The sequence below is a fragment of the Amphibalanus amphitrite genome, unplaced genomic scaffold (assembly GCF_019059575.1).
Source record: "Amphibalanus amphitrite isolate SeventyFive unplaced genomic scaffold, NRLGWU_Aamphi_draft 000823F_arrow, whole genome shotgun sequence".
Lineage (NCBI taxonomy): Eukaryota > Metazoa > Arthropoda > Thecostraca > Balanomorpha > Balanidae > Amphibalanus > Amphibalanus amphitrite.
In genome coordinates this window covers 6,227-33,358 of record NW_024882317.1, presented here as the reverse complement: position 1 = coordinate 33,358, position 27,132 = coordinate 6,227, and the positions used below count along the sequence as shown (strand labels likewise).

Here is a 27,132-nt window from a genome sequence, read left to right as displayed (position 1 = left end):
TTTGTCCATATAAGGAAAACTTGGACGCTTTTCTGGAGACCGACAGTAGTTGGCTCGTGCCAGAGGTAAAGGGGTGCGTTTTTTATTTTCATTTTTTTGTAACAACGAATATTTCGTGACTTTTGTTTTTGGCTCACTTTTTGTTGTGTAGCAACTGAGCTAAAATATAGGTAGTCGTACTTTGGATTTTTACAGTGTTCCTATAAATGGCTATCCTTTTAAAACTTACACACACTGGTGTCCATGTCAAGGTATCTCATGTCAGAAGTTATATAGGTCTCCAAGCAGATTTGTGCACCCGCGCCACCACGGGCTCTACCCAGGTCATTCGCGCTGCGGGGCGGTACAGGTACCTTTCTGGTCAAACCAGCCTCGGATTAGCCCCCTGCAAGCGGTGTTCCCTTGCACCCTCAGATCCTGACGGGTGACTTTCTCAGTCACCGACATCCATTCAGTATCACAAACACTAAACCGATCGATACGAGTTTCGATGACCAAGTTTGCGGGTGCATCAGACACCTCATGTTCCTCTATCAATAAATGTCGCCAATAAAATTGCCGAAGCAGATTCCTGTCAATAAATGTCTACGACGATAAGCTTGAGATGATTGCTATCTTTGCGATCTATCCGTTACGTTCAGTGTTATGTATGATCACTGTGCATTGTGCAGTCAGTGAGCACTGAGCATTGCAAGTCCAATGCATTGAGAAGTACCAAAGACGTCTGAGTAGTAACGTTGAGTGTCCGCTATGAAGATGTTGGCTGAGAAATATCCGCGGGAGGTAGGCTTGTAATCGCTTGTTCAGCCATGTTCGGCCATGTAAAACCTGATGCTAGTCCAATGCTAGCCCCGTGGCAAGGGATTTCGAACCATCACACAGTACAGGGGTAGAGATACGGTGAGCTGGCCGTGAGTTAGTGCATGAAAGACCGGTGGATTCAGGGGGCATTAGAGACAAATGTCCAGCCGCGTCTGTATAGTTGATAAAAGTCGCCGTTTCCCGCGCAGAAAACTAGCCAATGCTCCTTTACAAAGCTTTGAATGGCAGAACATCACAAAGGAGGCAAAGAGAGGAGTATATATTTAGAAATTCGAGAAACCTTTCCGGATTCTACACCGTACTTTTTTAAGTCCGTTGATGTTGCACATTGCATGTAAGTACCTTGGCCAGGTGGCAGACGGCAATCGACCAACGGTGCTTTCATTCGGGGAAACATTTGCACCGCTTTGGACTTTACTTTGCTTATATTTCTAGTCCCTGCATACTAATCCCATTCATATATTTACCATTGATCTTTCAGCCGACCTAATGGCATGCCATAGTGGACTTTTCCATCGTAAAATTCTAATTACCAGCATATCCGTTTCCAGAATGAAAGGATTATTGGTCGGCTGTCAGTCTTCAACAGACACGTTTCTGAAGATTAGCTCAGTGTCATCGATACAGTTAGTATTATCCGTATTGGAATCCCGCATTGAATCGATCGGCCGGTTTAAGTCGCCTGCTTCGCGCGTCGGAAGTGGCGATATGATCGACATTGTTGCCTCGTTTGGTATTCATTGCGTAAACCAGACATGCATTGGCTTTCAATCACCGGGCTATTTTTCTCCGGAACGAGTGATAGAATCCGAAAAATGGCAAGCTTGGTAGCACGGGCTGCACTGCAGACACGTGCTTATTAGTTGAAAAGACACGATCGCTTTCGTGTCATTCATGACACCAAACCGAGATCAGATCTGTCGCATAGCGCCAGCCTCGCACCGCGCTCGGGCGCAGTCCTGAGGATCGTAAACAAAAATAACCGTAGCAGGTGTCTGGCCGCGATCCGCGGCACCCATTGTGGTGTCACCGTTCACGTCGTCAATACGGCTCATACTGTCACCGGCCGACACACCAATCTGACCTTTGCCGACTTTGTATTCAGATCGGCTCCGGCGGGACGGACAAAGCGCAGTTCAGACGGCGCCTGATCCTGCCGGGCCGGCCGGGACGGTCACAATGACCCGGGAGGAGGGGCGCAGAAATGGCCTGCGCTCGCCACCTCTCTCCCTAGCCGGATGGTCGGGTTATTCATCTTCCTGGGCAGGTGTGTCGAGCAGAGGTGTGGGGGAGGTAGGCGGGTGGACCGGGGTACCTCTGGTCCCTTCCGCTCACAATTCAGCACCCTGTAGTCTGGCCGGATCGGTCACCCCTGGCTGAGCGGCGAGCAAAATGGTTTACTGAGCGACTGTCGGTCCTTCCAATGCCGTCCTGCATCAAAGGATTGAAGAAGTTTGTATTGAATTCGGTACTTGTAATATCATCATGCAGTATGCGGGACTGCTTTCAAGTAGGTGGATTGAACCAAATCTGTCCTGGCAGGTCGATGTGGGTTTCAACTTCAACTCAAGACTTGTGTCTTGTGGACTGCGTCAGGCGAGATAGTCTCAGATCGCAATAGATGAGGATCGTGTCTTGCGGTGAAGTGTTATGCTACTGTCTGCCCAAAGGGGAAGTTTAAGTTCGTGACAAGACGCGGCACTGCAACGTCCCCTTTTCAACGTATTGCGATATTATACTCAGCAACCGGCATATGGTGAAGTAAGCAAGTGTGCTTCCCACTCATAGTTCACTGTCTTTCTAAGTATGCATATGTCCACCCCTCATCCAGATCCAGTTTCAGTCAACCTCAAGCCCTCCAAATTGACCGTGAGCTGCTCTTCGGTTCCACCGCCCGCGCGTGCCTCGGACGAGCCGACACCGGTGTGAGCAGGGCCGAAATTAGTCCGTCTCAGTGTCACTAAAACGCTAATTAACAGCACCCCCGCAGCTCATACGAGTGGTGTAACTAACGCTTTAATTGCCGGCCGGGCTGAGGTGTGGCGCCATCTTGTAACTTCCTGGGCTAATTATGAGTGAGTGGCTTTTCCTGCTGCGAAAGTTTCCCGAGGTGTGTAAGGAATGAGCATGAGATGTTACGATTGATTTCTTGGCATAGGATGAAGCAAATTTTGTGGATGTGCGTCCGTGACGCAATGCATTTGTATTTCGTAACACATGAGTCGTACGTTCGCCACAGTTTCTGGTGGCAGTCCTTGGCAGACAGCATGTTTACTTCTATAAGATGGTATTCAGTACCTATTTGATCCACTGACTAGGGATTTTTTAGTCCATCGAATAACGCCTTGCCACAGATCAGGGCCTCTCAGATCGGCATTCGGTCATCCCTACTGCAGCCAACAACACACACAAACATTTCTGAGCTAAATCATCTCTGCGATCAGAGCTTTATCAACATTCTAAGCTGTTGATAAACTGATCGCCAGTCCTTCGTAAACTTGCATGGACTTGGTTCATTACAAACGATACTGATTGATGCTTATTAATGAGACGTCTATCATAAGGCTGGGTTGAATTTTAGCTCGGATTTTGCGATAGTGTCTAACGGGCTGCTGTCATGGATTTTATGCGTTAGACACTTTGAAACTGGTTAATGGTTGAAGTAGGCTTATTTATTTATTTTTAGCATTGTCGTGTTGAGCTGCGTATTACACGTATTGCAGGAAAACGTCTAATTGTTAATTTTTCATTTTATATATGTAAGGTTTGACGCGTCGCTCAAGGCACTGAAGTTATAAACAGCTACGTACATATCAGTATCAGCTCAATACCGAATGTTATATAAAAAAAAATCGTCAATTCAATCTGAAATCAATGATGAATTGTCGACTAGTTATTCGGTCAGTTCATAGGCGGCGGAACGGGGAGGGTACCGGGGCACCGTGCCCCCCTTTGATTTTGGCATTTTAACATTAGCCCTATGGGCGTTGCAGGGAAAGAATGGGACCAAAAGTCGGCAGTGCCCCCCCCCCCCTAAATTATAGGTGTTGCGCCGCTACTGGGTCATTTTCTCCACTGTCCACCCCGTCTATCCACTGTCTACCGTCCACCGTCAACAGCACCTCTCTCAAGTCCCACATATTCACCTTACACCTCGCGGCAGGCCCACATCTCTCACAAGGCCAGCGGGAAACAGACCGGTCGCCACAGCGACTCACAGAGAGCTGTTAGCCCAGAAACACCTGATGCAGTACGCTCTCTCACGTGACCTGGAGTATGAGCGTGGCCGTAGGCACTGGATGTTGTATACTGAGTCACGTGACTTTGGAGTCGAGGTGAGCCCCCAAGGCGCTGGATGTGTTATACTGAGTCACGTGACCTATGCCCCCGAGCGCTAGATGCTGTATGGTCTCTCACGTGACCTGAAGTCCACGCTTGCCCCAGGGGCTGGATCCGAGCCCCCCCCCCCCCGATGAGGCACCTTACTGCCCCAATTGCACCCGTCTAGTGCAGGCGGGTTGGGGCTGGGTAGCTGGTAGTTGGTACGCCACTGGCACTCACTCATTAGGTGTCGCAACGGTGCTAGCTCGGAGGTGGTAAATGACGTAATGGGTGTTACAATGATGGTAATTTCTCGGTGTAGTTTCATGGTCATGTGGTCGTCTTGGTTTATATGTAAATTACCCTTCATGGCTGGTTATAGCTGCTTCATTTATTTGAATTGCCACACTTTGTTTTGACACACAATTTATAATGGATGTCAATGGTGTGGATGACTGATTTATCGAGAGATAACACTGGTCATCGGAAGCTTTACATTTCACCCGAATTTATTTCCCGCGAATTTCAAAGTTCAGAATCCTAGAAAAAAGTAAAAAGCTCGTCCAATAGTAATATTTAAATGAAGATGAAAAATACCTACATTTTCAGCATTATTGTCTCTTCCTGATACTAGCGTGCAGTCAGTGAAAGATGGTCTTACTGATATCCCAACCAGCATTTCCCCAATCATCCCATTTCCCTACCCATAGAACTCTGTATACAGAGGTCTATGCCCTACCCCTCTCGTCTGCGTCTTTATCCCATCATCCCTTTATATCCAACCTCTGTCTCCCCCCGCGCCCCCTCCATGCCTTGGCCTTCTTCTTGCTGAGTTATGACGCATGGCTGTCAGGCTCAAGCGTCCGGTAATCCCTTCCTTAGGCCTACACAGCAGCTCCGCCCTCCTGACGTCCTATCGCTGTGTCTCTGTGTCTCTGTATTCACCGTCGTTCTGTCGCGACCACCGCTGTCTCTGTGCTCACCGTCTTCGCCTCTATCACTGTCTCTCTATGGTCACCGTCTCTGGCGCGTCTCTGCCGCCGCCACGGTGTCTCTGTGGTCACTGCCTGTCGTCTCTGTCACCGTCCTGGCACGTCTCCGCCGCCACGGTGTCTCTGTGGTCACCGTCTTCGCCTCCATCACTGTCTCACACTGTCACTGATAGTGCCAATTGATCGGTATTACCCGTTCACCGGCGATACAATCAACTGGGTGAAAAAACGCCAGTCGGTTGTCTGCCCCTGTTTGTCCGCCAAGCGGGCCCGCTCCAAAAACTGGTCTGATTAGCAGACTGCCTAAATGGGACTGCGGGTGGCCCCGCGTGGCCCGCTATGGTCCGGTGGTCCGACGAAGGCCGGGTGGCACTGCCGTTCAGGGCTGGTTAGAGGTGGTCTGTGGTCAAAAGGTGGTGACCAAGAGGCCCAAAGGTGGTCCTAAGGTGGTGTTCAGCGTTCAAAAGGTGGCTCTGGTCAGAGGTCCAAAGGTGGTGGTTACCTGATCCCAAAGGTGGTGGTCGGTGGTCAAAAGGTGGTGAGTGGTGACCAAGAGGCCCAAAGTACTAGTCAGATGCCCAAAGGTGCTGATCAGAGGCCCCAAAGGTCGTGCGATCGCTGGTCAAAAAGTTCCTGTTCGGTCAACAGCCCACAAAGTGCCGTTTGGTCGACCAGGCTAGACGCGTTGATCATCGACCTGGGGGTATTGGTCAACGGTCCAAAGATGCCGACGGGTAGCTCATAAGGTGCTGGTCGGTAAGCAACAGGCGGTGGTCGCAAAGCTTGACGCACTGGATTGTTAGACGGCTGGTCACGCCGATGCCAAAATACTAGTATTTTGCGTGAGTTTCTGAGCGCCGCGCTGTGACCTGTCCTCATACGTGAAGCTGTGAAATATGTGAAGCATTAAAAAGACACCGTGAAGCATAAACCACTAAACATGTAAAGACTGAGTAGAAACCGTAAAGATGTGCATAACGTAGTAAATTCGTGGTAAATTCATACATACATTGATTTATCTGCCAGTAACTGTATCCGAAAACAGTTTTCCGCACGTTTTCGCTTAGTTCATCTATTCCCTGCCTATGACCAGACAACTAGCGTCCATGCCTACTGATTCGACATCATATAATCGTATAACTGTATAGCGTGTAACTACACACACCAAGTGTGAAGTCGTTACGAGTCCGCGTTACGATGCGTGCCGAATGCCCAAGTAGGTCCACCACCGGATAAGGCGAGACCCGGTGCGGGCGGTGAGGCGTCGTGTCGCCTTCCCGGTCGCGTCGCTGTAATGATGCGAACATTTACATACATGATGAATGGGTCGGACGGAGAGCGTGTTTGCGCCGGCCGCCGCCCTTCTCTGACCGTGCCCTCTTGGCTAGCACTGTACGGTGGTGACAGATGTGGTCCTTTGAAATAGACCGGGCTGGGAATAGAGCTATTGAATGGGTGTAGGCTGTTAAAGGACGAAATGTGAGATGAATGAATGGGTGACATGTGATAAATGTCAACGTGGGGCGGACTCAACCTGAAGTCACATTTTTCGCCAAGCTGAGCCATCAGCTGCCTTTTTGAGCTTTGAAAGCGAAACCATTGTCCGACACATCGATGAAAAAAACGAATGCTACTTATTGCATTTTATATCGTTGCTTTTTGAATTATTTGCAAACTTTCTTCACCTTAATCTATTTTTTTCTAGGATATTTTATTGCTTATCTCTTAGCCTTCTTCAAGTGCTATAAAGTATTAATACGCTGCGTTTTTTTCTCACCCACGCTATATCTCCGGTCTCTGTGGCTAGTGCCCGAATGTCCAAACTTCCCCAAACTTCCTCCAGCCTCCTCTCTACACCCAGTCGTCCTGCATCGTTCCTCGTCTGTCGCTGTCCGGACGTCCATGTCCTTTTACGTCCGCGTCTCTTGACCTGTCAATACTGCCTGGGGTGAGACGGATGACCCAGTCACCGACCCGGTAACTGGCGAGACATACGAGTGGTGGTCCTCGGCCTGTGTGTCGGTATTGGAAGAACGCGGGGCAGAGACAGCGACTCGTGTCGTATAGATCTTGCTGGTAGTAATTGGTTTTTGCCCTTGTAGAACACGGAAAATGCACTTTCCACAATAATGCCTTGGCCCTTGAGAATGTGCAAAATTGAAGTTTGATAGCAAATTGCAATATATTGATCGCGAAGTTCTGTAAGCGATTTGATTTTTTCGCGAAATGAGCTATGACAGATAAAGCATAATTTTGAAATGAGCTGCCCGATTGAGGAACGTTTTTGTTGCATACTATACCGGCAAAAAGAATAACCATTGACAGCACGTGCACAAAGCCAGCATGCAATAATTACATGTGTCTGATTGGGACTAACCCTTGTTTTGTCTTGTTTCAGGTGAGTTCTCGGAGGAATGCTGGGCACGCTGACAGATCATAAAAGTAAGTGTGTCGTCTCTAACTAAAACATCGAACACTTTACAGAGTACGTTTTGATTTGCAAAATAAGTACAATGAAGAATCATAGACCTGAAGAAGACCTGAATCATAGAAGAATCATAGTCTATGGAAGAATGTATTTATCGTAAAAATGAACAACCAAGTCAAGTCGCCCCTTGATTAGTTTCGCCACACCGCCGCCTGCTGGTTGTATAAAACTACACGTGTACACAACAAAATTTATGCGCAACACATGTAATTCCGACAACGAGTACACGTTTTTGCAATGTTTTTCTTCCCTAAATTCGTTTTCAACAGCGACTTAAGCTTGTTTACATGACAAGTTGGCTCGATAGAAAACCTTGTTTCTGCGTTCGAAATTCATCCGAGTGCTGCTATACTCACCAATGGCGGACCTGCCGAGCGCACCACTGCCCTGACGCTTCACTCTGAAATACATCCCCCTGTTCCTTTTTTTCGAACCACATCATGCGATAGCGACACAAATGCTTATCTTCTAATATCGGCTAATGCGAGCTGCCGCATGCCCTGCCGATTTGGCGACAGTCCGACATGCCACTGCTGGCTACATGAATCGCCTCATTGTCTTCTTTCTGCACTGTGACCGTCGAAGCACCGTTTAGGCCGCTCGTATTCGCCGAAACGCTTGTATTTGGGCGCAGAGGCCGCTTCTAGTAATTTATGGCACGTGTGTTGGAATGCAGCCTGGTGCTGTGCAAGGCTCAGTCGTTCGCCCGCTCGCCCGCTCGCTCGTCTGCCCGCTCGGTTAGGTGGCCGGTTGGGTACGTTTTCCGGCAGCGCGTGCGCTGATTGATATCGAGCTCCATGTCTTAGCCGGGTGGGACGCGTTTGTCGCGCGCGCGTATCCTTTTTCCGCGACACGTGCACCGAAGACACGCAGCAGCAGCCTGCACGTTTTTACGTCGATTCTGACACGAAGCTGGAATGACAGCGTGCCGAACTTGGGCTTTGCATGCATGAAGCGATTAAGATGTATTATCTGCATTTAATTGTATTCATAAGTGACATTAATGATGCTGCTCCAAATTGGATATTTTGATTTTTAGAACTGAGCTGGTGGGTACAAATAGCATTCTTGCTTCCAATTTCTTATGGCATGTTGGTATTTGTCGCTTCACCGACCATATGGAAGCGATGCCGTGAGACCTTCGTAAAAAGCAACTGATGTTTTATTAGATCACCTACATGTAACTGCAGTAACTATGGAAACTTGATGTTGAAGCATCTATCCGCGGAAGTCTGGCTCAAAGTCGGTGCTCCGATACCCCCATCCAGAACTCCTACGCTCCCATCTCGTGCTCTTATGTTTGCATTCTGTATTCTACAGCTCCCAGCATTCGAAGCTCCCATCCTGTACTCCAACTCTCCCATCCCGTACTCCAACCATTGCATCGTACACATGCCCCGATGGCCGATGCTCCCAATGCTCGCACCGTACTCCGACAATATCACCCTATACCTACTCCGACACTCCCATCACGGACCCCAACACTCCCATCCCGTACTCTAACACTACCATCCCTATATACTCCAGCACTCCCATCCCGTACCCCAACACTCCTATCCCGTACTCCAACACTCCCATCCCATACCCCGACACTCCCATCCCGTATTCCAACACTCCCATCCCGTACCCTGACACTTCCATCCCGTACACCGACACTTCCATCTCTTGCTCCAACACTCCCATCCTGACACTCCTACAAACTCCCATCCCGTACCCCAACACTCCCATCCGGTACCCCAACACACCCATCCCGTACCCTAGCACTCCCATCCCGTACCCCAACACTCCCATCCTGACACTCCTACATACACTCCCACCCCGTAGGTACTCCAACACTATAGTGTTAGAGTATAGGGATGGTATACCTGACACTACCAGTACCATCCCTATACTCCAGCACTCCCATCCCGTACCCCAACACTTCCATCCCGCATCCATAATGCTCCCAGTGCCCGTCGCGGTCCGCTCCCCCACCTGTGAACTCGGCCGCTGTCTGTCGCTCAGCAGACCAGCACAGCCGCGGCCCGGTAGCCGAGCTTGCACGGACCATAAAGTAGCGTATGCGGTGCGTGACTTCCTCGCCAGCGTGCAGAAGCTAGCCGCAACTGAAATGTTCAGACACACAGTATCGGGTGGCTCTAGCTGGTGATCGAGGCAATTGGAACTGAAGACACGCCATGGTAATTATTGGCGCTTTATGGCAATGCTGGGTGCTCTCTGGAAATGCTGGGTGCTCTATGGCAATCTTGGGTGCTCTTTGACAATGCTGGGTGCTCTCTGGCAACGTTGAGGTAATCTTCGTGGAGATTGCCTTCTCCGTGGAGGCAATCTTGGAGGCTTTGTGGCTTGCACAGTGCACTTCTTGTGTGCGCCAGGTAGTAGCAGAAACGGTAGCCTTTCTGAACCACGCCGCTTGTTCGCTGCGACAGGCACATTGGTGGTGGATGTTTTTTTACGGCTACATGGTCCTTTTTATATTTTCAACTATTGGACTGTGGCTATTTTACTAAAATGTTTAGCAAAAGAATACTGAATAGTGAGCCGTATTCGTTGTTAACAGCAATTGTGTATCATGCAACTTCTGGTTTGTATTTCCCATCACAAACTTTCAGCGCGTGCAGAGGTGAGTGGATACATTGAAACTTTTCCTTTGCCATTTCCACTCACCGCTCCTTTGTCACCGTGTACCCACGTGCTGTCCGGACCTGTACGACGAAGCCTGACCCCACTAACCAGTCTCGCTCCTTACGGTTGACCACCCAGCTGATAATTGTAAACGTTTCACAGCTTATAAACCGGCAGCGCTGATATGATCTCCACAGTGCGCTGGGTGGTGCGCACTACGCAGCCTTTTGACGCTAATTGGCAACGGCGAGTCACTATCTGATGTATAGGATTCCAAATTGTGGTGGAGTAAGAAGCAGACCGGATGGTGTTACCGGATGTGAGAAAGATTAGGTTTGCTTACTATCTGGAAAAGTAGCGACGGTTATATAAAGTGGATAAATATGGGCTGATATTGACATCCTGATGCGTATATTACTTAGTGCTGTTCATGATATGATGACACGTAGGCTGAAGCGGATGCGGTTAAAAAAGGCCGCCATTAGGACACGTTCTATTTGTGAAAAAGCACGTCAGCTGTCGTGAGAGAATCCCTGTCACGGTATTCTGCGTCGCGAACTCACGGTGTGCTCGATTCGGTCGTACCCGTGTCCCGTGACGATTCACTGCTCGATTCTACCGCGGTCGAAACCGTGCTCACATTGCATGCACTATGCATTTATACACCCCGTAGGGTATTTGGTTGCACTTGGTCAATGTGTTATTGCATTATACGACAAACTGCTGTCGATAGGATGTTGTAAAAGGTGATGCGTGTTGCCTCTTCCACGGAACTATTGGCTCCCAAAGTCGAGCAACGTCCGGGTTCTAACTTTAACCCTGTCCCCCAATGAGATCACGTGACCGAGAACATTATAAATGACCTGCTGGTGTCTGAGCACTGTCCTTGCCGCCATTGGCAGTCATAACAAGAGTATTATCACAGGGTCCACTGTCCAAATTAATACCCCATTACAAATTCCGTGCCGAAAAAAATCAGGTGTCTTAGCACACATACATCCACATATCTCCACCATATGTCGCCTAATTTTTGGCAGACGATTTCACTTGTGACTGTTCGCCACGCGAGCGGAATACTAACGATAAAGCTGCACGCCATCCCTTCAAGACTGCTGAGCTCGTTGCGAGCTATCAGGCACCCATTCACTCCGACATGTCAGCGTTCTAGCGCGATATCTCCGTGTTGTTGGCTCGCTTCTCCGGAGGAGGTGTTGTGTTGTACCCGGTCGCAGGCCAATCTCGGTCGGGTATTATGCGAGGTGTTGTTGTACGCACGGCACGCACACAGAGCAAGGAGAGACGATAGGCAGGCGATGCGTCGAGGTGCAGCAGGGCCGGGCTGGGGTGTTTGCTGGTTGCAGAGGGCAGTGCATACTGGGACTCAATTCAGACAGGACTCTCCCAGGCTGAAAGGAAGGTGGGTTGGCCGAAAATGGTTTCAGGTGAAATTAGGAAGGATGTGAATTGTGAAATTCCTTGGTATACCAAAATGATGGTATCCGATTGGCATTTCTAGCATCTCTACCGTTAATGTGCTCTAAAGCTATATCATACTGGTCATTGGTGATTCAACATGCCTCTGCCTTTTGCCGACCGTTCGTCTGTATCTTTTTTTAGAAAAATTGTCTCTGTCTGAACCATCTGTCCTGCACGACAATTCCAGCTATTTCAAACGCTGACGAATCGGACCATCACAAATCACAAGACTGGAATGCCAATGGCGCCTCCTATGGCCTCTATCACGTGAGGTCGCCAGTTATTGATGAATGTTCTGACATGTTCACAGATGATGCTAGTGTTTACGCTGTTTGTGGTATATCGAGCATCGAAACATTATTCCTGAATAAATGACGTTGTCAGGTGGACAGTCATAAAAATCTAAAAAGGGCAGTCGAAGCCTTCAGTCGACCTCAATTTTTTCGAATGTCATTGTCGTGAAGTCATTCATACACGCTATGCAATACTGTAAAGATGAGTCACAACACGCTACGACAATTTAAGGACATGTCTTCCAAGCTCCCTCTTCATGGAATAAACACGGATGCACTAAACCTCACGGCTCTCCAGTCCAATAGCTCGGTATGTATTTGCATGGCCGCCTCTGGCTAGATCTTTGTCACACTTGACACCACGTAATCATGCAAGAAAGACGGACAACTCGAATCACGCCGGACTTCGGAGTCATTTAAATCACCATAATCCTCTGCAACTGAATCGGGATGTGCATGCACATTGCATACTGCTGGCAACGTTTGGCCCAAGAGTCCGGCTTCAGTATCTGTAATCGATACCTTGAGTTGGCTGGCAGAGGGAATCACTTGACTGGCTTCAATGTTGTACTGACGCTCAGACAGCCGCTTCCTAAGACGCCCGGGTTATCTTCGGTTTAGACAGGTGGGGTCTCATTGGGTGTCAGTGTGCCAGTCTGTTAGTCTGTGAATATGTCAGTTTGTCAATTCATTTTGTCTGCCAGTGTCGCCGTCGTTGGACGGACGGGTGACATCGGGTGCATGCTAGCTAGCACGTCACTCGTCAAGTTGGTTTGTCGCCGTGCCAGTACCCGTTTAAGTCCCCTTTCCAATATCGGCTTGAGTTGTCGTTCCACGTACCAGTTCATATTCTGGTCTCTGTTTTCGTTCCAGTCTTCGTTCCAGTTCCGGGCCCTTATTCCAATGCCCACCCCTTTTCCAGTACACGTTTTCGTTCCATTCCAGTCTCATCTACCGCTCCAGTCTTCGTTCCAAATTCAGCCCAAGTATCTGTCCCAATCCCAGCTCCCGTTCTAGCCCCCGTTCCAGTCTTCGTTCCAGTTCCCGATGCCGATGCCGATCCCGTTCTCTAGCGCCGTAGGACGGGTGAACCGGGTGAGGTATGCTAATGACCGGCTCGAGCCAGACTCACGCCGGCGGCGCCTTGCATGTGCTATAGTGATGTACGAGGTGAGCAACGGGCGCCGCCGAGTCGCGGCTGAGGTCCGTGGAGTGGTGGTACGGTACAGGATGGTATGGGGTACATAGGTGCACTGGATAGTACGCGGTACGGTACCCTTCAACCAGCATAGTGGGCGATGCGTATGCGACGGTATACGGTACGCTGGTACACTGGAGGATGTGCGGTACAGTGGGACACTAAACGGTACACCGGAGTTAACGCTGGCTGATATGGGCCCCTTTACTCCAGTTCACCGGATGATACACGACACACTGGACTGTACACCGGAGTTAACCCCTGGCGGCTCATTCGTGGGGACGCTGTTGCCTGTTTACACCTAATACTACTCGAGACGGTAGAGGTACATACCAAACAGCATACCGTGCAGCGTGTATGCATATAAATCGGGCGAAGCAGTATGTCATTAAGTGACAAAACAATGCACTGCACGAAAATTGCAATTTGATTACAAACACCGCATGCTTACATTAATTACGGCAAATGATTTGTTGCTTTATGTCCCTTATGCACCTGGCTAGACGGATTCATCACTGATTAGTTTGGTTGTGCCTTATCAGCATTGTTCCTGTAGCATTATCTTCACTATCTGCTAATGTTCGTCAATTATTGAGGGTCATGCACAACAACGTGACCTCCCATGCAATTGCTGCCAAATAGCTTGTTAATGCAGCAAACTGTGCCGTCTTAAAACGTCTCGTTGCTCATGATTCCATCCACTTTTTGTCTTTTCAGGTCTGTATCAGATTAAAAAAAAATCACAAGAATGAGCACCGACAAAAAAAGTATCAAAATCAATGACAAAAACACGTGCCAGCTCAACTTAATTTTAATTTGAATGCATCGGGCGAAAAATTCCTATCGTTAATTGCACCGAAATAAATACAAATCTCCAGAACAGCAGTACCAGAGTCCAGAACGTCCTCGATTGTGGGTGGCGCACTCGGCAGCGGCCGCGGCATATTCGCCGCACCCACCGCCCGTGCCTGTGCCGTAATAATGCATCTACGGTTATTACATGGCCAATAATGATGACAAGTAATGGCTCAGAGCACCATTTCGTTTGCGTCGCTGCCTTAGATGATGATGCGCATGCATATCAAATGGGTTGCGTGCTACTCTGATTGGTCCTGTGCCTTTATTTGATTGGGGTAAATCGGTTTCCGATTTCTTTTGTCCTGACGATACGATGGATATTCATTTTGCGTCGTTGTATGCGAATTAGCGGATGATAATGTAGGCCATAGACGTCTTATTTTTGTATGAATTACAAGTTTCGGTAAATGGGTTGCTACTGTCGTGAATGAAACATGAATCTGTTTTTGGGCATCCATCGCTATTTTTCAGCAAGTTCTGATCACTCTGGGTGGTCTTCTCATGAGAAAGCCATCTAGACGCATTTAGTTCTGCGTCTGATATGGCTCCTTACATCTCTTTCTGCCCTATGGCCAGTGATTTTATTTATTTATTTTTGCATCAGCCTCAACTCCAAAACTAGCGGACACTGTCGATGTAAGACACAGCTATTGTTCCGCTACCCTTTTTCCGCTTTTCCTTTTGTGAAAAGCTGCCAATGGCTGTGGAACATCATGCAGCCTGGGAATTCGACCACACAGCTATTGCGTGGGTTGACCGTGACATGACCTTGTAACCCGATTGAGGCACCCCATTTTCCATATATCACCGAAAAAGAAGCTTTACCACCTTGCGAAGTTACAAGGGTAGCATATATTACGAATATTTAATTATTCATGAAAGGAACACGCGAAGTGCCCATGCGCTCATCAAATGCACTACATACCAGTCGTGAGGTTTTTGCGTTTTCTATGCGTATCATTTTTTTGCGCTGCGCTATGCAGGCGGACGCTTGGCTGCCACATTTTAACACGCACAACTACTGTTTTAAGTGCTGGAAGTCAGGCTCCGTAAAGATCCCGATTCTTCCTTTAGAGTTGACAGCAGTCACAGCCCAGCCCGTTGCTCGGCCCGTTTATTTCGACATCTCTGTTGCCTGGGGACCCGCCTTGCAATCGTCCCGCTCGGGGTCAGCTGGGGGATATTTGCCTAATTCCCCCGTTTGTATGTACCGCTCGCCTCAGGAAGTGGCCCTGCCTGCCTACTGAGGTGCTCACGGTGCGCGGTGGTGCACAATGCACAGTGCACAGATCACTAGACGGGTGTGGTCGATGGGCTCAGAGCAGTGGGTGGAGCGAGGTGGTTGGATCACACCCGTGATATGATCTCGGGCTGCCGCTGATCGCAATGGAGGGTCTCCTTGATCTGCCGACATGGGTTACTCGTGATTCGTAATTTCGTGGGATAAGAAAATCACGCTTTGGTGGATCTACAGATCTTCCAAAGCGCGATGGTTTTGTATGTATAAAAATCTGGAAGGTCTACATGTAACAGTCCGGTCTCGTTGGCAGTAAATCGGCGGCTCCAGTGCAGCTGCCGGCGGTCTGTCGGTCGTTATAAGAGAGCCCATTTTTCATGGTGCACTTAATATGGCGCTGGGGCGATGGCGGCGCGGCCCGGCTGCATACAGTGCTCGACTGATTGGGCTTGATTGTGCTGTCAGAGACGCCGATCGAACACACCCTCAGTTGAGGCGGGTGATTGCGGTCAGTGCCGATCACTCCCTCAGCACGCCCTCAACTGTTCGGTGGAGTTATCTCGAGCTGTGAATAGTTCAAACAATGGCGGCCGTGAACGGAATCCGGCTGTCTCTTTTGATAACCGCAGGCTGCTTGAAATAGACAAACACTATTCGTTGGAATTGTGTTTTTCATTGAAAAGCAGCCGGAGCATTTCTGGTATTGCTGAGCTGATGCTGAAAGCGCTTTACGGACACCTGAAATGCTCTTGACTTTGAATTTATTCTGGAACGGAAGATAAGTCATAGGTGGGTACATTCCCGAGTGCTTACGTGAAGACGGCGTGCAACTATCATCCTATGAGAACCCTGCATTCTTGTGAATATCTGTGCTTACCTGCAATCCTTTTTCCTCTGTGATTGATTGAAAACGAACTACGGCTTTGACTGACATTGAGCAGCATCGAATAAAAAACTCGCGCGACTTTGTTGGCGCGTTCTTGCGGTCGCGGTTTTCGGAGACGCGCCATATATGTCACTTTGCGGCGAATATCGGCGCCGAGCTGCGGGAGGTCGAGCTCTGAAGCGCAGAACCACAAACCAGTGCCTGCAACGGAGACCGGTCATGTCATCGCATCACCGATTGATGCTGTAATAGGAGGGCTTTCTTGGAGGTACGCCCACAGTTAACCACATGAGCATTATCAACTCTCCAAATCCGTGAGTTTTCATTCGCATGGGATGCGAAACTGGTATTCGTAGTTTATAGGGCCTTGATGGGATGTGACTACGGGCACTGGACGATTCGAGACGAGGCATGAGAGGTGTGAGATATGCTTTATAGGCAGATATGCTACGGCTTTTTGCTGTCAATGCTGCAAATAACTGCTTGCCTATTTTTACTGATGAGTTGATGGGGATTCCATTGTCGAGGATTTGGCTAACATTTTACTATTAGCACTGGAAATTACGAAAGAATGTGCCAATACATTGAAGCGGATAGGATCTCGTCAGAAGGTATGTGAAAAGCGCATCTTTATTTCCCTAAATAAGCGTTTTTACCCGGGTTTATCCGTCATTGAGACATCCAACGCTTATTGAATGCTGACTAGTGGCAACTTCAGGTGAATCGTGACATCCAAAAGCTTTATTTGCACATTTATTGGCTTTTAAATTTGCATCAAATGCATTTAGCTTATTGTAGAGTATACCTATACGTCGACCGATGAATTCGCACGCTTTTTATGCTTTTTTGATTGACTTTATATACAGCAAATTTGTGTTGGGTTTAGAACTCGAATTCGAAGATCGCCACAGCACCATCGGAAAATCTAAACAGACGTTTCTTATCCTGACCTATGACTGACATATCCCCGACATTGTTAACTCTACCTCCTTGTCCAATGTCCAAGTCTTACAACCTCTTCTGTCCCGTGTCCGCTTGCTGAGTCAGGGGAAGCGCCAGGCGGACACCTTCGGGGAAAGCGAGCGCTCCAGACGAGGGCCTGTCCTGACCAGAGCATGCCGCTCATATTTGTTCTGACGACTGGGTCATTTGTTTGGGTGTTATCTTTCCATCTGTCCCAGGACTCCTATCAGGTAATTCCGATCCCCTGAAACCGGCCACGTACGCAGCCGAGGGGAGAGGGAGAGAGAGAGAAGGGGATAGAAGGAGAGAGAGAGAGAGAGAGAGAGAGAGAGAGAGGGGGAGGGAGGGAGAGAAAGAGAGGAGGATGAGGAAGAGAAGGATTAAAAGAAGATGAAGCGTACGAGCACGAGTTCATTACCAAATGAACGCGAAGCGATGATCCATGACTGTTGAGTCGTTTAAAGTCGGAGCCCGTGTCTCCACGGTTACTGTCGGAGTCAGAGTCTGTCTTTCCACGGCTTCCGTCCCATCCACTGTCCACCAGCGCGGTGACGAAGGCTGCGGACCCTGCTGCGGACAATCGTCTCGCACGGGGACCTCGCCAATCGCAGGGTCTCTCTGCCTTCAGCCAGTCTCTCGTCACGTCCGGAGGAATTCGAAACGGGAATACTGATCATCGGACGACTGGGCTGATCGATGTGGATCCAATGCTAGCCGCAAGGTCTGAGAGACATATGCGACTTTCTGTGATGTCTGGTGCGCGCTCAGAGACGAACCTATTGACTGGCTGTGAGAGGATTGTCTGTGAGATGATCGTCTTGAGGTGACAGGGTTTTGTCCGAGGAATGACGTGAGAGGCTCTGTTTCTCACCTCAGTGCAATGGTATGAGAGGACATGTCTCCGTTTGATTGAGGGGTAGGCAACTTACAGCACTCGCTTCTCGCCCCAGTATAGTGTGAGAAGACCGAACTGTCACCCCGGTGTTGTGTGAGGACTCGTCTCTCACCCCGGTATAGTGCGAGAGCACCCGTCTCTCACCTTGATGGCGTGAGAAGCTCCGTCTCTCACCTCCGTAGTGTAAGAGGATCTATCTCTCACCCCGGTATGGTGTGAGAGGACTCATCTAGAAGCCACCGTCAGCCGGTTGCCGTTCGCCTGTCGGAGCCCAATTCAGATTAGCTTATCGGCAGCCGAGTGGACGACATTAATTGGAAAGGTGTCCTCGTGATAATTGGACGAGTCCCCGCGGCGGCCCACGTATGTCCGACACGACCGAACCATGACAGGAACGCGCCAGGAAGCCAGGAGGGAATAGGGAGGCCTGGAGGGGTCGGGTGGCTGCTTATGAGCAGTTAGATTCACTTCTGAGCGAGCGCTTTTGGAAGTGAGGGATGCTTAGGCGTTTGGAAGCCTCACTGTTTGTCGGCATTTAAAGCAATATTGTCGCAAGTGAAATGATGAACGTGGAGGCGTGGGTAATTTTCAGGGAAATGAGGTTATCCTATCAATTGGAGCGTGCAGTTGAATCATTTTGATTAGGTGGCGTGGACTTCATTAGTGGCAATATTCGACCCGGTTGACGTCTGGATAGCCGCTTGGTCGAGACTGTGCGCGCAGCCGTCCGGATGGAAAGATGGTTGTTTCGGTGGAAAGACGGTTGACTCATACTCATAAGGCCGTGGGAACTCATACGGCCTTCTCGGTGGATAGACAGATGGACATGCGATCTTCTAGGTGGACGGAAGACTTGTGTTGGTGGACAGACAGTCTGGCCTCTGGGTGGACAGTTGACAGTCTGGTTGGACAGACTAACTGTCTCGGTGGACAGACTTCTGTCTGGGCGGATAGTTGACAGTCTGGCTGAACCAGCGACCGGATCGTCTCGATCGACCAACGACCGTCCGTGTGGACAAACGATTGGAGCGGCAGGAATGCGACCGCCCTACCCCTATCCCCCCCCCCCCCGCGGTCGCCAGCCTGCGTGGAGGCGTCCGCTCAATTGTCCCCTGTAGGATCTCAGCGGGGTCTTACCTGGCTAACCTGTCGCTCCAGCTCTTTGGCGACATATCGCTTCGGCCGGCAAGAAACGCTTTCACACCCCGGCACGAGAGCCGGCAGGAACGCGCAGCGGCGCCGCTAAGGGGAGAGGCCGAGCGGAGGAAAACACCTGGAGCTGCTCGCCGGGACGGTTTTGATGTGCGTCGAGGAATTCAAGCCCCCGTGATTTGCGTTGGATATGAGAGCGACTGGCCGAATTGTAGCGACTGGTATGCTGAACTGCTTGTTTGATGATGGATTTCGTGCAGAGATGAAAGTGTCTATGTTGTAGTCGAGTCGGTTTATTTAGATATTTGCGATAGAGTTACAGTGAATTGTGAATGTTTTGTTCCATCGTGAATGAATATGTCAATAAGCTTTGGTGATAAAGTTGTCGTAAGAAATGAGATGTTCTAGTGTTTTGACAGCTTGTGAATTGTTTCACATGCCATAGCTTTTTCCATATTTGTGGAAGAACATTCCAAGCATGCATGTTTTGCTATGCTGCAAGTGTATATTTTGCTACTTATGCCTTACGATCGCGCATTAGCAATTGAGGCATTTTGAACAGCACTGGTATCCTAAAATGGGTCGCTCTAAGAAGATGTTCTTGTAAACGAAACGTCAAACAGTGCAAATAGCATTCCATTTTTAGGGCGATGCTGTTCCCCGTGAGCTGTGAGGTATTTTGGTATTGAAAATGTAGAACAATACCTATTTAAAAATATTTCATTCTAAATTAATTCTTTCCTTGCACTTGACAGGTAATAAGCCGATCTGAAGTTCTATTCACTGTTCTACTAATCCTTAGTCGTCTTTTACATGTCAATTTATTTCAGGAAAACAGCCAATATAAAATATGCGGTGCATGTCTGACGTAATTTTCGTGCAGCAGCAGTACCTATAAAACTTAAACAGGCATTTCCCACAGGAATGTCGTACGAAGATGTAAAAAGGGAGACGTTTCACGCAAGCGGCTGAAACTCGCCTCGTCCCAGAGTATGGTCAGGAGTATGGTTACCTCTGGACATAGTTGAATCGGTAGCCGCAGGATTATGTCCTTCTTTATCCCTAGGTTACAAAACAGAATCGGGTAGACTAGAGAACAGGGCACGCATTTACGCTTCATTGTTTCATTAGATAACGAGGTCGGTTAGTTTCCGTTTGCGACGTAGTGCGTTTTCACATTGTATTTCTGGTGCGAAAATTAGTGACAACGGCATTTTTCTCCCAAGGGAGGCGACCGCGCTGTGTATACATATTATTATACATAGTGTATACGCTGTGTATACGCTGTGTATGATATTATTGCGACCTTCAGCGGTAAACAAATATCTGTTTGGTGACCAATCCCAAAGACCGAAATCCAATGCCCGGACACGAACTGGGCCCGTGGAGACTAAGGCAGTGACCGTCCGACCGTCAGCAGTCAGCACATTCTAAGCGTGACTGACGCTCGGTGTGGCAAAGCTGGCCATAAAGCCGGGTTTACACTGTTCGCTGGCGGCTGCCTGAAGACCAGGTGACAGACCAATGGACAGGTTTACGAGCGACTCGCCATAGAACAAGGACGGAGGAGAAGGGACGCGGGTGCGCCGGAAATGGCGCGGCGGAAATGGTCACCTTCCGGTGAGTCCGAGGTGGTCAGGAGAAGTGAAATTCCAGACGCTTTGGTATGCAAATCATGTTTCTTTTCAGAAATGTAAATGTTTGTGTGTGATTCGCCCTTTCACTCCTCTGAGTCTGGATTTACTGGCTAGGTCGCACCACATCCACAGCTAAAAAACACAGTTGGTCGGAGTCTAAACCATCGCATATTTTTCTTGCAGCTCTCGTAAAGCATCTGCTATATAGGTTTGAAAGTGTAAGGCATTCTGTTTCATAGTTCACCACAAAGCGCCATATCTCGCCACTGATTTGGAGTGCGCAGCGTTGGATGTCGTCGAAGGGCGATGGGTGAAATCCTTTTATTTTAGTCTTTTGCGTATATGACTACAAACGTTAATAACTTATCAACATCATCCTCTTTAAAGTTGACCTCATTCCTCTCATCCTTCGCCATCTTTCCATCCGAGTCTTTACCTTTTACGTCTCGCTCTCTCCTCTCTCCCTCCGTTTTCTCGGCCACTCTCGTTCGCCTCTCGTTCCCCTCTGCCTCACACCAGAGTCCTGATTGTGCGCATCATCCGACCAGCGGGGATCGTCTCCTATCGGGTGCCTCCATCTCTGGCTGACGCTGAGTCTGGCACGCGCACTGGCCGCGAGCTCGGAGCACTCATCACACCATCGGCGCCTTTGCTTTGGGGTGATGCGCACGTGGCCTCATGTGTCGGTCATGGAACATTGTGGACAGCTCTTGCCCGGATGGGAGGTCATGTAACTCAAAGTTGGCATTTTTCTCGCATTCGCATTTTGTTGCACCTTCTTATTCACTTTCTGAAGAGTATTTTCTAAGTTATGCTTTTTCACGTCGCATGTTCTGTTTTTATTGTACATTTTTATGGTTCATGTTTTTTTTTTTGGTATTTTATGTACCTTTGTAAGTCGATTCCATACTCGAGAGATGCACAGTTCGTTCGAACTGTACGTACTATTTGACCCTCTAAAGGAAGTGTGTAAAACATAGCTCATTATCACTTTGCATGTGGCCTCACTTTGTAAGTACGCTAAGTTCTCTAATTAATCGAAATGTTAAGAATGCAGTATTTAATAAATCTCTTCACAAAAAGTAGGCTGTCAAGGTATGGACGACGTCGGAATTAAGTCCTCAAGCGCTTAGCATAAACTTCAGAAGCGCTGACGAGTATTATGGTGCAATCTATCATGCCTGGTTGAGCGTGAAGCAGTGCTAACCCACTAATGGACTTACAATTTAAAGTAAGACGTATACGTCTCGCTAATGCTGGCTGATACATGTACGACAGAATGTTAATAGTCTTATAGATCTCAATCAGATGGCGTGTATCTCATCTGACGTTGCGGTGGACCTGCTAACGTGCTGTTCTTCATACCGCTGCCAGCTCTATACTTAATGATAGTGAGTGATGATTTGTCAATGACTCGGTGGTTTTGGAACGTGACTGAACGTGTCAGTGTGACGTTTTGCACTTTTTGCCGATGCGACTCTTGTGATTGTTTCGCGATGTGCGCTATCTGCTTTGAAAACTGCACTGAGTCATCATCTCAACCAGCCTTTTTCGTTGTATTTATTTGGTAAACGTTCTCCTAATTACAGTGCGCGTATGAATAAGAAAATATTTTGTTTTGTATTTCCAGCGCAATGATCAGTAGGGTTACGCTTATTTTCCTTATAGCTCGTCATGACTCCCTGTGTTTGCTATGACGCCAGCGTGTCTTCCAGGCCACTTTGTTGCTGTTGACAGAAGAATTTCACGTCATCAACCTCCGGCATCCAGGAAAGTATCGATTCTGACGCGTCTTTGGCAGCCGTGCCCCCATCGTCTGCTGAGAGTTATTCACGCTCGTCTGATGCTAAACTTGACGCCTGGAATTTACCTCACGACACGGGCCATGTCGCGTATAGTATGGCTTCTCTAGCGATGCCAGTTAATTACTAATGACGGCATGCGCATGCAACACTTTTCACAATCCGGTTGACATTGTGAGCCTGTGAGGAACGTGACCGGCGGGACAGCGGACGACGCGGCCCGTAAAAGGAAGTAGCGGGGCGGTGGGCTCGCCAACCGGCACAGTTTCCTGGTGCCCACGTGGCTGGTGATCGTGATTTACCGAGGGTAGGAAGGTTATTTATTCGTTTTGTATAGACGGAGAGCATGCCTGGGGTGGATGGATTCCTGGCGTGAGAGGTGTCTAAAAATGTGGCGCTGGAATGGCTAGCTTCAGTTCTGGAGTGAGTTTCTCGTTTGTATCTGAAATGCTAGAGGTTTTGATATGTTTTACACAAGAAAACCATGTCTTTACTAACTACTCCTTGTCATCTGTAAACGTCAGATTCCACACGAATTTCTTCCCATTTGCTCTCACACATGAAGTTTTGCCAAGGTTGAGTGATTACCTTTGACGAAGTGCGACGCAATATTCCGTTACTGCGTTCAATAAGCCATCTTGCGGTCTCGCGTAGCCTTCCGGAATTATCTCAAATCCCGGTAAGCCAGGCTGGCAGCTCTCGACACGCTACTCTGACGCTTCCAAGCTAGGTCAATGGCGACCATATTGTTGCTGGTGCCCTTCCGCCTGAAGACAGTAATGATCTACCAGTGTAAGGAGTTTTTAACGACTTTAGGCATTAACAAGTGGTAATTTAACCCATATTTAATATATCAACCAGGCGCACTATTTGTTCCTATCAGGACATATTGAAACAAATTTGGGGGGAAATGGTACGCAGTATTTTCTCCCGTTTGCTCCCAATGGGACAACTAATGCGCCTGATTGATTTCATCTTCAACTTAAGCCAGATAAACTTAAGCATTGTCAATTCGAGGAGGACCACACGCACTTGGGCGAGACTCGACCCATCAATTCAGCAGCGATTACCAGTATCGTAATCGCCGCCAGCCACGAGCCCAGGCGTTTTGCGTTACCTTTTACCCAGCCCGGTGGTCGGTCCACCGAGCATTACCAGTGCCTCCGTGAACCACTTCCCCCAGTGCCGCCTGCGTAGCCCGAGCCGTGTAGGTAGCTATTAAAACTCATTACCAATAAACGGGTTAATTACGTTACCTCCGTCCCGCCGGGCGGTGGCGGCCCTGGCCCGGCTGTGGTATGCTAATGATTGGTCCACCGCCGAGGGGGGGGGGGAGGAGAGCGCCACAACAAGACTGCACTGGCGAGGCACGGGTCTGGATCGGTCTTCAGTACGGGAATACACCAGCGGTGGTTTTGGTGAACTGGGTAACCGACTGAGCAGAGGTACTGTCATTCGTCCTCTGAAGAACAGCCGGAAGTTTACATTGGACAGCGTTTGAACTTTAACCCGCGCCCTGCTGGGGGGGGGGTGTTTGAACACCCCCCCCTTGTGGTTTTTCGCGAATATCTCAAAAACGGCGGCGCGGAGCGCCGCCGTTTTTGGTACACCTTATCATACATCAATTTTACACATGTTGTGAAAATTTCAGACCAAGGTCATTCAAGGTCAGGTCACCAGGTCACTTGAAGTGACCTCACCTCATAAAAAGTTTCAATGTCTGTCATAGCTACACCGAGTGACCGATCGCTTTGAAACTTTCAGCGATTGCTAAGAGCAATAGCATGTACAAAATGTATATCTCAGAATTTTGATACCGATGACCTAAGGTCAGGTCAATTTTGCGACCTCCCCATTATAAGTCAATGGGAGAAAATTGAAATGCGCCTCTTTTGGACGAAAGACATTATAAACACTCCCAAACACCGAATTACAAGTGGTTTAGACACACTGAACATGAAAATGGTGTCCGTGACCCTTGTTTGTGCCCTGAGGTCATCTTAGGTCACGAATGGTATCTAACAGTTTTTCGCAAATAACTTTTGATAGAGGCATGCTAGAGCGATAAAAACGCCTTATATGTGTTCAGCTCGACGATACGGATCGACTGATATGCAACATGACCCTTTCCGGTCAGGTCATGACCTTGACCTGAGGTCAAATTTTCAAGTTGACCTTTCAAGGTCAAGTTATAGTTCATTCGATTCGTCTTGACGAGAGGAACACGATGCCGGTAAAAGTAAGCTCGTACAAGGCTTGGGTCAAAAGTTATTGCAGAAAAACTGTTTCCAAAAAAATCGGCTATTTTTGCAGTTTTTGCACCCTGCAGGCAAAACCGTTGACGTTAGGTCAAATCTGAGAGAATTACTCAGAAAGGGCGTTAATAGGGCTATCGAATGCACTTTTCCGCGGCGCTGTAGCTCTATTGGTTCCCGAGTTATGCGTTAGCTTCTTGGAAATTTTCGACATTCGACCTGGAAATCGGCGAAATTTTGCCTTCAATGACCTCTGGTGACCTGACCTTTGACCTGACCAAAAAATTGACCGAAGTGATTTCGTCATTATTTTTTACGCTCTTTCGAACGCCGCCTTCCGCGTATCGCTACGTGGCCCAGGAGCCGAGTTACAAGGGGGGGTGTTCAAACACCCCCCCCCCCCCCCCAGCAGGGCGTGGAAATCCAGGACCCCCAGCGGGGCGCGGGTTAAATGTTGAATTCTCACCTGTTGGGTGAACACAAATGACAGCGATGTTGCTGTCGAGGAGCTGCATAAATAAACAAAACAGCCTTGTCCAAGGGGCTGTTGTGGTGACATTTATCGTGGAGATGTTGCGAAATGGTGGTGACTCAAATAACTACATCACCCAAAATGTTACTGATTCGTGTGGTGACTTTATCACTAGGTAGTGTCCGTATATTTTCCATCGGTATGATTTGCAAAGAATGTTGTAACCATGGATGACACACAATCTGTGAGATTATTCCTGTGAACTACTCTCATTTTCTCGTGATTAGCTACCGGTTACCAGCGTATCCCAATTTCCGGTCTCCCGCCTTCGCTGGGTCCGCTCCCGAACCATTCATCATTCCCTCTCTCCACCCTTCCCTCTTTCCTACCATACCGTCGTGGGTGGCACGTGCGTTCCTCCCCCACCTGCTCCCTTCCCTTTCCCGCCGTCCACAACTTAATTGTTCTGGCAGCTGTTAGCTAGCGACCCAACGCGCCAGGCGCCGGAACGCTTCAAGGGGTCAAAGGTCAGCTGCCGAGCCGTCACCCCCCTCCCCCACCCTCCGACCCGACCGCCATCTTTGATCGACATCTGTCTGTCAAGTAACTACGATGTCTGGCCAAATCGAATCGCAGCTGGTTAAAGTTAATTGACTCATCAAATATGAAGCAGAGAAATGGTCTGTTTGAAAACTGGCTGGGTGACTTATGCTGCTCATCGTAATGTGTTGAAGTCTTCAAGAGACGGAACCTTCATTTCCGCGGCGTTACGCTTTCAATCAAAACGCTCACCATCTTGTGGGCTGTCGTCGGCTCGTGCTGAGACAGTCGTAGATCCTAGCGGGATATTTAATTCTGGAAAGGACTTGCCCACATTTGCTGTTCGCTTGCTTGCATGCTGCAGTATTGTGAATTGGTCAGTGGTCAAATTGCTAAGCCCAAAACGGTCTACTCGTAGTCTGACCAACTGACGGTAGTTTGGTCTGACCAATCAGCGCTGGTCTGACCAATTAACGTTGGTCTGGTCGTACCGCCAATGGTCTGACCATCCGAGAACATAGCATCAACCTGCTAGATGAACAACATCATCCGAGCAGCCGATAAATTCTCCAAGAAATTCTGCTTAGACAGAACTGAATTTAGCTCATATCCATTGTGAATTTTCCCAAGATATCTCTGTCGGCGACCTCATTTCTGCGGTGATTTGTTGCACGGGAGTTACCAGATATGTGTCATTTCCTCCCAATTTCAATCTACACACGTCGACAGTTTATTTTCGCTCCGTGCCGCCTGGCAATTTGCAGATCTCTGAGCGGGAGGGAGAGGGAGGTGAAGAGAGAGAGAGAGAAAAAAAAATAAAGAAAGAAAGAGGGAGGGAGAGGAGGGAGGAAGGAAACGGAACGTGAGAGCACCGCTGCCGTCCTAAAATGATGAAATTTTATCATCATTATTTGTCCAAATAAAGACAAATGGGGGATTGCAGTACGAAAGGATTTTCAGTCCATGCAAATATATTCTTCTAACCTAAATTGTACCTACTTTTTACAATCCAACATCAAACAAACTCATCACGCATCTAAGAGACTCAGACCCTTGTCATAGTTTTGTTCCCTTTTCTTTTATTTCACAATAATTTTCTTGTAACCACCGCACTGGAAGAAAAACTAGTTCGCTATCACTTATCAGATTTCGACTATAAAGTATCCGCTTGTACAATCAAACCAACTTATCATACAACCTCTTTCGAAATCCGACCTTCC

General features: G+C 48.6%; 1 protein-coding gene across 1 annotated transcript in view; it reads left to right on the top strand.

Moving 5' to 3' along the window:
- Positions 1 to 21,525, top strand: part of LOC122366676 (netrin-1-like) — a gene marked incomplete at its 3' end in the record, with an annotated part of 31,568 nt that extends 10,043 nt beyond the window's left edge. The window contains exons 4-5 of the mRNA XM_043339191.1: positions 13,047 to 13,117; positions 21,363 to 21,525. Of these exons, the coding sequence (XP_043195126.1) occupies positions 13,047 to 13,117; positions 21,363 to 21,525 (234 nt within the window). The remainder of the gene's footprint in view (positions 1 to 13,046; positions 13,118 to 21,362) is intronic.
- Between the last annotated feature and the right edge of the window lie 5,607 nt (positions 21,526 to 27,132).